General features: G+C 44.0%; 1 protein-coding gene across 2 annotated transcripts in view; it reads right to left on the minus strand.

Moving 5' to 3' along the window:
- Positions 1-2,249: 2,249 nt before the first annotated feature.
- The window catches only part of CCNF (cyclin F), a 49,601-nt gene continuing 39,598 nt past the window's right edge, over positions 2,250-12,252 (minus strand). Inside the window, exons 13-17 of one of the 2 annotated variants that reach the window (XM_073636620.1) lie at positions 9,213-9,300; positions 8,935-9,034; positions 6,707-6,837; positions 6,419-6,591; positions 2,250-2,681 (exon numbers count right to left, since the gene is read on the minus strand). In XM_073636620.1, the coding sequence (XP_073492721.1) occupies positions 2,326-2,681; positions 6,419-6,591; positions 6,707-6,837; positions 8,935-9,034; positions 9,213-9,300 (848 nt within the window). In that variant the 3' untranslated portion in view covers positions 2,250-2,325. Of the gene's footprint in view, positions 2,682-6,418; positions 6,592-6,706; positions 6,841-8,934; positions 9,035-9,212; positions 9,301-12,252 lie in introns of both variants that reach the window. The other variant, XM_073636619.1, reaches the window with a different exon arrangement.

A 12,252-nucleotide genomic window follows, 5' to 3' on the forward strand; every position in this document is an offset into this window, starting at 1 on the left:
CACCCTGCACCCGGTGGCAGAATAGTGACACCCTGCATCCGCTGGCAGAATAGTGACACCCTGCACCCGGTGGCAGCGCAGTGTTCCCACAGATTCTGCCCTATGGAGAGTTTAACTATTTAAGCATGTAGTGTAATGATTTTAAACGGAGAGCACTAGATCTTGCCATTCTGTTTTTATAAATATGCTGATCGTTGCACACTTGGAGAGCTTGTCAACCACTTAGAGGAAGTGTATGGAATTGAGGACTTCCGGTGTCAGCTTTATGCCAGTCCCTTGTGCTATCCCCAGAGGGGAACTGCTTTATTTGACCTGTTGGTCAAACAGGGGTCAAATTGTAAGGTGAGAAGCCTAATACACAGCAGCACGGTTTATGTACAGTATGTAGTATAAAGTAATAGGAGAAATAACACACTTCACTTATCCTGATACCATGGTGCTGGGATGATTGAAGCACTAACGCAACACATCCCGATTCCGCCCACTGCCCCACCCCCAGTCCTTGCAAAAATATTCTCCCATGAAACCGCTCCCTGAAGCCAAAAAGGTTGAGGACCGCTGTATTAGATGCATGAAAACAAAAGGTGTGCAGATTGCTGCATATAACCCCCTACAAGTGGCCACCAAAATGTGGACTCCATGGTCTTTGTCACTAAGAACTGGGCTGCAGATCAGGAGGCTGGATGACATTGGACGTTGTTGAGATTGGACTCCAGCCTCATGTTTTGCTAAATGAATGAGCCTCTAAGTGCATTGTCCTGAGTGATTCCCCTCTGAAGCATTTTCACCGTTCGCAATTTGCTTCTGAAGCTTCACTTTAGCCTATCGCCACTGTTGATGAGATTAAAGCAGAAGTTCAGAAAAAAAAAAAAAAAAACAAAAAAAAAACAAACTCTCAGCCCCCGTTCACACCTATGCGATTTAGATGCGGCTTACACCGCATCCAATTTGCAGGACATTTTAAAATACATTAATATGAATGCATTTGGTTCACATATGTGCGTTGCATTCGCACTGCGCATTGCACAAAAAAGCGTGCGTTTTCTGGGTATTGCGGTGCGAATTACAAGCCTATTATCTTCTATGTGAACGCATCTGATTCTGAGCTTCAATTCGCACCGCACGTGTGAACCCAGGCTAAATCTACTGGCAGCCTCATTCCAAGACTAATTTATCTAACCCTCTAAATCAAAAATCACTATACATGCCTTTCCTGCAGCGGCCATGGTCTGGTCCCACGCTGAACTTTCAGCGGCTGCATCCCGGCTGTCTCCTGCAAACAGCATTCATCGCTGAAGACCAGATCAGTTTGGCTGCAGAAAAGGTACGTACAGAGATTTTTGCTTTATAGGGTTAGATAGCTAAAGCCTACACACAGAGCGATTGTTGGCCAACCGAGCGTCTGATTTTTGTCAAAAGGGCGTGTGCCAGTCTTGCATACTAATGGTACACAAATTGTCGTGCAACAAACAGAGTGACGTACTATGAGGAATTTCAGCTCTTGGGCGCCACCCTTTGGGCCCCTTCTGCTAATTTCGTGTTTGGTGAGCAGTGATTCCGAGCATACGTGAATCTGACGTTGTCCACCGAAAATTTACTAGCCTGCCACCCAACATTTGTTGGCCGAAAGATGGACAACAGTTGTCAAAAGGAGCGTACTAACGGTAAGATTTTAGGACAACAGTCTGTCCACAGACAATCCCCTGCCAACAATCGTACCGTGTGTACGAGGCTTTAGTCTTAGAACGTGGCTGCCAGTAGATTTAGAGTTCGTTTTTGGCTGAACTTCCACTTTAAGTGCTAGAGGAAGCATGAAATGCACCGGCCTGTTTATAAAACGCTTCAACCTGTTCTTTCCCCCACTGTTTGTGTGTTCTGTTTACAAGAAGCAATAAAAAGGTGGATCAAGGTAACTGTCCAGGGCATTTCTTCCATATCACCGTGTGCAGTTGACAAGGTGGTTTGGCAACCGTGTGGAGAGGTGGAGGAGTAATATGTGAAATTGCATAGTGGTGTACAGCTACCTGGAGCAGTGTTTCCCACACAAAGCACTTACAGGACATTCCGGACTCATTAATGTAGGAAAACATAAGGCTGGAGTTCTACCTTAAATATAAAAAGAAAACTACAGATAATTCTGGATTACTATATATCCCTACTGTAACCCAACTCAAGATATAATATTGTCCTGCAATTGTTCCTTACTCTAACACCCTGACCAGATGGTACAAATAAGACCGACAGGCAAGTTTCTTTTAAATGACAAAAATATATATATTTACATATATAAGTTTCTCTGTACATTAAGAAGGATAGGGGGTTCTTTTACAAGGGATCGGCAACATTTTCGTCACTGTGCTGTGCTTGGTTCTTCCTCTTCACTTGCTTTCGGGAAGCTTTGAAATGAGTTGGGCTAGGCTGGGGGAAAGGGATAGGGGTCAGCTTATTGTGGGGCAGTCCTGGGGTCGGGGTGAAAGGAAGACCATTAGGAGAAGTAGTGGGACTGCTGACTGAGGAGTAGCCGGAACTGTTGTCTGTGCTGATTATCAAGGAATGAAATGAGAGTTCTGGTTTTGCAGGTAGCAGCGGAAGGTTTGTTGCGTCCTCATCACTGGAGTCCTGGCAATGATGCTCTTCTGGATGGATCAGGGAGATGTCTAGGATGCCGCTGGGACAAGTGACTGTAAGAACACAGATAACAAAACAGATTTGTAAAACACAAATTTGGCAGATATTTTGGCATTTTTTAAAAAATACACGGCACCTAACTCAGGAAATGGCTGCTTCCATCAGGGCCTAATACAGGTGTTTTACTTCACATATGGGTTGATTTACTAAAACTGAGTGCAAAATCTGGTGCAGCTCTACATAGAAACCAATCAGCTTCCAGGTTTTTTTTGTCAAATCTTAAAGCGGCAGTAAACTGCAAAAAATAAATAAATTCCCCTGCAAAATAATAGCATAATGTTCTAGTAAGCATCACATACTAGCACATTAAAAAAGACTTTCCTTGGAACGAAGCCCTCCAGCGGTGCGCTGTCACCACTGACATGGCTTCCATCTTCATCTGGTCTTCCTCCCGGGTTTGCGGGCTGCGGCCAGTTGATTGGCCGGGCAGTTATGTTGTCACTCCCACACTGGAGTGGCACAGCGCTCTCCTAATGCACGGCATGCTAGGTGGTACTACATTAAATATCGTTGCATGTTTAGGAGATATTTACTGTACTTTCAGTGAAGCCTCATTTTAGGCTTACGAGTAGGTACAAGTAGACAATGGGGCTTTACTACCACTTTACTGAACAAGCTGAAGTTAGAAGCCGATTGGCTACCATGCACAGCTGCACCAGATTTCACAGTCTGCAGTTTTAGTAAATCAACCCTATAACACCCAACTATTGTGCTTGCTCTTCTTCCTGCAGTATAATTTTAGAGGAAGGACATTTTATCCCTATCTGTCTACAGACAGGGCTCATGTCCCAGGTGTTCCAGTCACCCAGAGAAATTCAGGAAATGTTTAATAGACACCTCAATTTTGCTAAGCAAACATTTGAAGCGCATTTATAGTTTATTTCTATTTCATGCAGTCTACATCCTGACCTGTATAATTAAAACAAAATGTAAAATGACTGCATTAACATGCAAAAGGTGAAAGGGAGAAAAAAAAAAAAAAAAAAGTAGAACATCATATTAACAACCGGTATTGCCAGTTGGACACACCTTCACTTTACTACTAAAAAATTGGTGGCGGAGATAAATGAGATGCCATGTTCAGCTCTTATGCAGTCTTGGACTGTTGACTCGATCCGTTTAGCATTCAGTGCTTTCAACATCACAGCTTGACTAGAAGACTGAACAACCAAGAGGCAGAAAAAACTACTATGAAAAATGGGAGGCATGCGGATGTGAAAAACTGCTTGAAGAAGTTGGCCTTTGTAAAAAAAAAATTAATAAATGCACATCTTTTTGGAGGTAAAAAAAATATGCATTTACTATTTCTTTTATTAGGAGTCTGTAAAGCATTGCACCACCATCAGCAGATCACGGGTGCAATCTCAGGCTCCTGCAGACTGTCAATGTAGCCCTCTGCTCATACCTCATACAGGCAGGCAGTTAATGACATCAATAAACTACCTAGAACGCTCATCAGCATCCTGGTAGTTAATTGAGAACTACAAGCCATCAGCCGCAATGGCTGACGGTAGTTGTAGTGCCTCCATTCACTGAACTCTGAATGAATGGTGCGGTCGTGTGGTCAGAGCCCCTCGAGGTTGTTTTTTAAAAATTGTGACAGAGGGTGTGGGGAGAAGGTCTCCATCCCGCAATGACAACGGGGACTGCTGCATCAGTAACATGTTACACCCTGGATACGGGTGTAACATGTTAGAAAACGTGAACTTATCCTTTAAAGAGGGAGTCCCGTGAAAATTTTTTTTTAAAAGTCAGCAGCTACAAATACTGCAGCTGACTTTTAAATTAGGACACTTACCTGTCCCAGGGTCCAGCGATGTCGGCACCCGAGGCCAAACCGTCCCTCGGATGCTGCCGCCGCCATCTTCGGTATGGGAATCAGGAAATGAAGCCTTGCGGCTTCACTTCCTCGTTCCCTACTGCGCATGCGGGGGGTGGATGGGGGCTATGGTGGGGGTAGACTCCCGGGGGAGTCTATGCCCGGAAGTGGGTGCAAATACCTGTCTTATACAGGTATCTGCACCCCCCTGAAAGGTGCCAAATGTGACACCGGAGGGGGTGAGGGTTCCGAAAAGCGGAGGTTCAATTTTTGTGTGAACCTCCGCTTTTTTTTTTTAACTTACCCTTTTTGGTCTCCCCTTAGTTTACCTGAAGGTAGCGGTGACGTAGCCCTGGCTGCACCAAGGCCCCCTGGGAAGGTAATGTCACCACTGCCAGCAAGAAAATCTTGTATCTAAACTACGAGATCTTGCAGTATTGTTATATTTGGCGCATGATATGTGCCATACAGAATAACTCTAATTTGCTGCTGGTACAGTGGAACCTTGGTTAACGAGTAACGCAGTTAACAAGCGTTATGAAAGACAAGCAACTTTAAAAAAAAAAAAAAAAAAAAAAAAAAAAAAAAAAATTCTGACTCGGTTGTCGAGTGTTGTCTCGCAAAACTAGCAGAATTCAAGCTAATGGGGTGTGCAGTACCGCATTTGGCCAGAGGTGCGGGGCGCCGGTGACACTCGGAACAGTTCGGAGCCATTCAGAAATACTCAGAATCACTCCATCCTCAAGCATTTCCGAGGCTCTCCAGCACACCCCCCCTGCCCCCCCCCCCCCCCCCAACCTCTGGCCACATGCGGTATTGCATGCAATAGAAGTCAATGTGGAATGACTTCCATGGGGAAACTCGCTTTGATATGTGAGTGCTTTGGATTACAAGCATTCTTCTGGAATGGATTATGCTCGTAATCCAAGGTTCCAGTGTGTGTGTGTGTGTGTGTGTGTAAAAAAAAAAATCCTCTGGGATCTCTTAGGAAGGTTTTTTTTTTTTTATTTCAACAGATGCATGTAATGTCACATGGTGTATGTGTGAGATGAGGCACACAACGTCTTGGGCTTCATCTCATGCATAGGCAGTTTTGAAAGAATATTGGTGTAAATTTTCAAAAAATGACAGTGCTGGTGCTAAGGCAGCACAGAAGCAGAATGAAAACGGCTTAGAACGAAGAAAAGTCACATGGACATAAGCAAGTTTATTTACCCCCAATTACATATTATTGTTGGTTTTATAGAGGGGGGGGTCCTCTTTGAGTACACAATTATTTCTTTCCAACTGCAAAAAAACAACAACTTGGTGGTAACTGGCCAAGTGTATTGGGTGATGGGTGCTCAAGTTAGTTAAAGGGCAATTTGTGTGTTTGGGAAATATGCCCGTGTTTCATGGTACACCCTAAATTTGTGTGTAATATGAAACATGATCCTAAAGGTGGACCAAGCCTTTAAACCTGCTTTTAGGCATTATGCATTGCAAAAAGACGACCAAGGCTGGCCATACAATTTTCTTGTACAATTTTCCTTTAGATTTACCAAAATTATATATGAGGTCAAATCTAAACACCTTCAATATGTATGCAATCAGTCAGGCCCTTCCACTACATAGTTGAAAGTAAATCTAAATGAAATTGAACAAGAAAATTGTATAATGTATGGCGAGCCTTAGACTAATCCTAATTAGATGTCACCAGTGTAGGTAGGAGATTAATATGGTGATCGTCAGTATTACAGCTGTTACTCCAACACCGCAAAGATCGAGAGGACAGTACACAACTGATCAAAATGTTGGTAATGCAGTATAAAGATATTTCAGTCTTTTAACATCTAATTTGAAACTCTCTCAAGACTGCAGGAGTCATTAGGACACTCGCCACACAAACCCCGCAGATAAGAAGACACTCACCATCACCTTCTCGTTCTCCCTCGCTTTCCCGATCCCCTTCATAGCCAGAACAAGAAGAATCAAGACTCCAGTCTAAGAAGTCTCCAAGTAGTGTTTCCTCCTGATTGGATAGTTCTGCAGTGGGTGTGGTCACAAAGCTGTCCCGGTCTTCTTGCAGGCTATCCTCTCTACGTCTGTAAAAAGTAAAAGTCTAGTTAGCAAACACATATTCTAGGCATTTCTAGCCAGTATTTACCCACCCCATTGATAAATATGTGCATTGAGAATCAGTTCACCTTCAGTCCTTACCTTTTTGTCTTGTTTCCAGCAGGGGAACACAGAAAGGGATGGATATCAGGGAGGTTCAGTGTTGTTGTGGAGTTTTCAGAATCCTGGATGGAAATCCCGAGCAAAGAACACAACTGGCTGTAGTCCATCACCTGCTGACAACAGCAAATCACACTGTTAATTTAGCCAATATTCGCTGCCAAAAAAGCAACCTGCAAGACCAGCGGGATGATTCTGATCATTATGTACTGCAAAGCCAATATCTGACAGGTCCCAGAAGACTACGGGACCATTCACAAGGCGCATCGCCGCATGTGCAGTGGGCACCAAGCTGTGAAGCTGCAAGCTGTCAGAGCCGGGTACCCACAGGTAACATGCTGGCGCTGGGGAGGGATGACAGGAGAGGAGAATGGCTGGGGGGAGCCCATTGCTGGATCTGGGGACAGGTGAGCGACTGTTTATTGAAAGTCAACAGCTACAGTTTTTTGTAGCTTCTAATTTTTACACAGGAGACTGAAGCTCCTGTTTAAAGTGGATCTTTTTTTGGAACTTCCCTCCTTTCCACCCCCCCAGAATAGGGATGTCTTTTTGTGTTCTCATCAAAAAAAAAAAAAGTGTGGCCTCCCCTTGCACGTCACTCAACAATGTCCTCTCTTTGCCCCCCCCCCAGGATGCGCACATCACATATCCCAGGAGACATATTGCTTCATTCAGAAAGGAAGAGGAAGGTGGGCCTATTGCCGCATCATCAGGAGGCGCGCCGGCTGAAACAGGACGAGCCAGTGGGCCTCTTGATGATGTCACAGTCAGCATGGTGGTGCTGGACTGAGAGGTAGCAGAATACAAGGGAATCTCTGCAGGACAATGCTGGATCCTCTGGGTGAGCAAGTATCAGAAATGTGCCCCCCAGACAACCCGGTAAGTGGAGGGTGGTTTAGGGCTGTGGGTACAGGCAGCTAAAGATACTCTTTAAATTTGGTGGCTGCATCAGTTTTCTTTTTTAAAGATTTTTCCCCCCTTTATTTTCATCTGTTAACCTCGCAAATGACACAACTTTTGTACCCGAGTGGCTATACTCATTCCTGCACTGTATCTATGGTGCAGTCATGGTTGTCACCCAGGTTGAACTTCAAACATGTCTACCCTTGTTCATCTCAATTACATTTAGAGTGATGGGATTAGTAGTTTATAAAAAGAAGGATAAAAAGTGTTTGCGCTCTCTGTTCAGCTCACATGAAATTACCAGGCGCTGCATTGCTGGCAGGGTCAACAGGTGGTTTAACTCTGACCTGTCTCCTGTCTTCTCAGGGTTGGTAACATACTTTGGGGGTTATTTACTAAAGGCAAATCCACTTTGCACAAGTGCCCTTGGAAGTGCAGTCGCTGTAGATCTGAGGGGAAGATCTGAAATGAAGGGAAGCTCTGCTGATTTTATCATCCAATCATGTGCAAGCAAAAATGCTGTTTTTTTATTTTCCTTGCATGTCCCCCTTGGATCTACAGCAACTGCACTTCCAAGTGCACTTGTAGTACAAAGTGGATTTGCCTTTAGTAAATAAACCCCTTTGTGTCCAAGAATCCGGAGGATGGTAAAATTGTCAATTAGCACAAAGTCCTATGTTTCCTTTTGTATAATCCTGACAGTGCCTCCATTACAGTAAGTAACATTTTATAAATGTAATGTTTACACTGAGCTCAGGAAGGAGATAGGATGGCCTTACAGCCTCAATTCTACTTTGTGTTTCTAGGGTAGTATGACAGAATTAAAATGAAAATCTGAAAAGGTTGCTAAAGGACCCTTTCACACAGATGCCTCCGCTAAACTGAACCTGCTTGCTCAGTGGGGGATTTCTCCGCTGATCTCTGCTGAGCAGGCGGATGACAGGTCAGTGTCCGCTCCACTATGCAGAGCGGACACAGTCCCGCTGTCCTCTATGGGGCAATCAGAAGGAAACAGACCACCTGCCCATTTCCATCTGATCCACCAGACGGATGATGGGGAATAGGACCACCATCTGTCTGTTTTTGGCAGACAAGATTGGATCAGATGGCGGTGGATATCAGCGAACATTTCTCCGCTGACATCCGCTGCACCATAGCAGAGAGTGGAGGGTCCAATCAGGTCCGCCTGAAAAACTGACAGGCAGACCTGATTGGACAGGCCCTGTGAAACGGGCATCAAGCAACAGAAACTGTTGAAGGGCTTTTGATCATAAAACCTGTTATTTCATATTAATCCTTGGTCTCACCTTTTCAGTGCTGATGTGACCATAGAGGTCATTCTGAAACCTCTGCTTCACCGCTGTGAGGGACACTTGCCTGTAGTCTTTAGGTGCATCATCATGGAAGCTATGGAAAAATGAGAAACATTTCATTATCACTGGTAATCCATCTCCGATATCACAAAATTTTAGAAAATTCTAGCAAACCAGAGATTAGTCACTAGACAGATATGTTTACATGGGAAGGCAGCCAATGATTGACTCATGTCTTAGTTATCTCAGCGTAGTTGATGTGCTACACTCACCATTTCTTGTGCAGGAGAAGAACGCAGGGGGTGAGATGTTCCAGCGTGAAGCCTGTACTCTCTACCAGCTGGGCAGGCCATGGAAGTGCTGCAGAAGAGACAGAAGGAGAGAACACTATTAGCAAAAACAAATCCCTATCTTAAAAAAAATCCTTTTTAATGTGTTTTAATCTGTACAGATGAAATGTATTTCTTCATACATCAAGCAGACAGCACGTTGCACCCAATGTTATGTACTACTAAAACAACTACCGTACATGAGCAGAGCTTTTACAAAAGACCAGCCCTGCTCATACAGTTGGTCACGTGTGCATTGTTGGTAAAAAATGTTGATGTCCATTATCATAATTTACCTAACGAACACATCTCTTAAAGGCATATCCATTTGAGCTCTGGAAGGTTTTACCCCCTTCATAGACAGGCCATTTTTTGCTATTCGGGACTGCGCTAATAACCACTTGCCGACCAGCCGCCGTCATTATACTGCGGCAGGTTGGTTAGTTCCCGCAAATCGCCATAGGTGCAGGTCGGCACCTTTAAGGGCGACAGCAGGAGCTCGCGCGGGCTGCATGACAGAGGACCCGATGCACGTGGCCGGCGGCTGCGATGTCCGCCCGGCCACGCGCAATCATGGGCACGAGAGCCAGAGCAGGGGTTCTATGTATGTAAACAGACAGATCCCCGTACTGACAGGGGAGGAGAGACAGATTTGCTGTTCCTAGTGATTATGAACAGCGATGTCTCCTCCAGTCAGTCCCATCCCCCCCCACAGTTAGAAACACACATGAGGGAACACAATTAACCCCTTGATCGCCACCTATTCTTAACCCCTTCCCTGCCAGTGACATTTACACAGTAATCAGTGCATTTTTATAGCACTGATCGCTGTATAAATGTCAATGGTCCCAAAAGTGTCCGATCTGTCCACTGCAATGTCGCAGTCCCGCTTAAAATCGCAGATCACAGCCATTACTAGTAAAAAAAAAAAAATAAACAAACAAAAATGACATATCTCTATCCCCTATTTTGCAGACGCTATAACTTGCGCAAAGCAATCAAACGCTTATTGTGATTTTTTTTTTTTACCAAAAATATGTAGAATATACATCGGCCTAAACTGATGAAGAAATTCCTTTTTTTGGGATATTTATTATAGCAAAAAGTAAAAAAATATTGTTTTTTCTTCAAAAATTGTCGCTCTTTTTTTTGTTTATAGGAGCAAAAAATAAAAAGCGCAGAGGTAATCAAATACCACCAAAAGAAAGCTCTATTTGTGGGAAAAAAGGACGGCAATTTTGTTTGAGTACAACGTCGCACAATTGTCAGTTAAAGCGACGCAGTGCCCTATCTCAAAGAATGGCCTGGTTATTAAAGGTGAAAATCTTCCAGTCTGTAAATGCTTAACTAGTAACTGAGCAGTCATGCAACACTGTACCCAAACAAAATTTATATGAATTTTTTTTCACACAAATAGAGCTTTCTTTTGGTGGAATTTGAACACCACTGGGTTTATTTTTTATTATATAAACAAAAAGATCGAAAATTTTGAAAAAAAAAAAAAAATTTTTTCCCCCCTTTTTGCTATAAATCATATTCAATAAAAAAAAATTGGGTTTTTTTTTTTTTTTTTCATAAAATTTAGGCCAAAATGTATTGTGCTACATGTCTTTGGTAAAAAAAAAAAATTTTCAATAAGTGTATATTGATTAGTTTGTGTAAAAGTTATATTGTCTACAAACAATGAGATATATCCTGGAATTTTTTTCCCCCCCCTTTTAAAGTAATAGTAGTGGCGATCAGTTAATTATAGTGGGACTGCGATAGTCAGTTTCCCCCCGCATCAGTTAATGTCAGATTGACTGCCCCACTAACTGACACCAATACAGTGTTACTAATGACACTGGCTGGGACAGGGTTAACATTTAGGGGCAATCAAGTGATTAAAAGTAGAGCTCCACACAAAATGGGAAGTTCCATTTTTAGGACTCGTCCCCCACTGTTCTTGAAGAATTGGCACTTTTGAGGAGCAGGGGGCATAGCGGGTACCCGATTTTGACAGGTACCCACTCCCACTTCTGTTCTGACCGCCTAGGCGATCGGAAACTGAAGTTCTTCTCCCTCCTTGCAGTCTTCCAAGACACTGACAAGTCCCAGAAGACTGCATCCACCATGTGAAATACTACTCGCACATGCACAGTTGGCACCCGGCTGTGAAGCCACAAGCTGTCACAGCCGGGTGCCCATAGTTGAGATGCGGGCGCAGCGGAACGAAGACTGCGATTGAAACAGACTGGGGTGAGCACTCTGCTGGATTGTGACACAGGTGAGTGGCTGTTTTTTTTTTTTAGAAGTCAGCAGCTACAGTTTTTGTAGCTGCCGACTTATTTTTTTTCACAGGAGACTGGAACTCCTCTGTGCCTACAATCTTTACTGTTTTTTTACTGAGCGTCGTGCCAGTTTTTATGGGTAAAACAAACAGCACGTCGCTGCTGTCTGTGGAGTCCTCTATGTTGGTTACTAACAAAACACAGAGCTCTCTTCTGTCATTCGCTCAGTCTATCAGTGGGTTTCGGCCATAAATCCATTGGCTGGAACCCGCTGATCAGCTTATGCTGTGGCGAACGTGCTGGAGAGCCCCCTACCCAGAAGTGCTGGATAACGTACATGTACGTGATCCAGTGCAGCGGAGCCTCTCTGCCACAGTAAATCTGCAGTAAGCGATCCGCAAGCCAATATAAATTCCATTTAAACAAATTCAGAACATACTGCTAACACAAGGTGATGATATTGCAGGATCCCTGGGACAGGCAAGTGTCCTTATATTAAAAGTCAGTACATTATTTCACAGTATTTGTAGCTGCTGACTTAATTTTTTCTGAAGGAGCCCCTCTTTAACCGCTTGCCGACCAGCGACGCCGATGTATGTCGGCAGAATTGCACTGGCAGGCAAAAGGGCGTACAGATACATCCCCTTTAAGAAGCGGTGTCGCGGTCTCCATGACCGTGGGTCCCGCGGACTTGATGTCCGCGATCGTGTCAC

This window comes from Aquarana catesbeiana, linkage group LG06 (genome assembly GCF_042186555.1).
Source record: "Aquarana catesbeiana isolate 2022-GZ linkage group LG06, ASM4218655v1, whole genome shotgun sequence".
Lineage (NCBI taxonomy): Eukaryota > Metazoa > Chordata > Amphibia > Anura > Ranidae > Aquarana > Aquarana catesbeiana.